The following is a 769-nucleotide window of genomic DNA, read 5'->3' on the forward strand; positions in this document are numbered from 1 at the left end:
TCTTGGAGGAGAGACGAAACGTTTCATTAGAGAAGAACCCGTCCAGAAGACCTATACAATTTTTTTCTTTTTGAACAGTAGGGGAAGTTTTGGACAAAGATGTTATTTGAGTTGAGTTTTGTCTGCTTCAAAAAAGTTGTGATTTTGGGAGAAAAGTATTAAACCACATTTAAATCCAGATGTTTGCATATATAATGTTAATGTATTCACACACGTGTTATTCTGCAGTACCTAACTCTAACTAAGCCGTTCTCTTTTCCTCAGGTGACAAGCTATGCAGTGAAGAAGACTGTTTTCCAGGCACAGGAGTGTATCAACGGCACGGCTACATATACTCTGCACTTGCAGGCTACGTGCTGAAGAAAAATGAGGGAGAGAAGGTGAGGATTGATGCAGAGCATGTAGAGAAGAGGTTGGGGTGGGCCTCACAGGCAGCAGTGCTCAAAGTGCACGAGTATTGCGTAATGTTTGTGAGTCTTGAGTGAGTGTGTGCAGCAAAAATGAAGGATAGGAGTGCACAAACATCTGGAGGCATGTTGAGCTAAGCTTTAAATAATCAAAAACAAACAATCTCTTCCACAGCTTGGTTTTGTTGCTTTGATAGATGACCCAAAGGTGTTGTTGATTCAAGACAAACATTTTCTGCCTTTCTAACTTTTTTGTTTTATTTTGTTTTTCTGACACTGCCTTTTGGATTCATAACTGAAATTTTATATACAGTGTGTGTGTGTGTGTGTGTGTGTGTGTGTGTGTGTGTGTGTGTGTGTGT

General features: G+C 39.9%; 1 protein-coding gene across 1 annotated transcript in view; it reads left to right on the forward strand.

Moving 5' to 3' along the window:
* Positions 1-769, forward strand: part of exosc1 (exosome component 1) — an 18,486-nt gene that overhangs the window by 2,622 nt on the left and 15,095 nt on the right. Inside the window, exon 2 of the mRNA XM_014026866.1 lies at positions 265-380. Within this exon, the coding sequence (XP_013882320.1) occupies positions 265-380 (116 nt within the window). The remainder of the gene's footprint in view (positions 1-264; positions 381-769) is intronic.

The sequence above is a fragment of the Austrofundulus limnaeus genome, unplaced genomic scaffold (genome assembly GCF_001266775.1).
Source record: "Austrofundulus limnaeus strain Quisiro unplaced genomic scaffold, Austrofundulus_limnaeus-1.0 Scaffold597, whole genome shotgun sequence".
NCBI classification, from domain to species: Eukaryota; Metazoa; Chordata; class Actinopteri; order Cyprinodontiformes; family Rivulidae; genus Austrofundulus; species Austrofundulus limnaeus.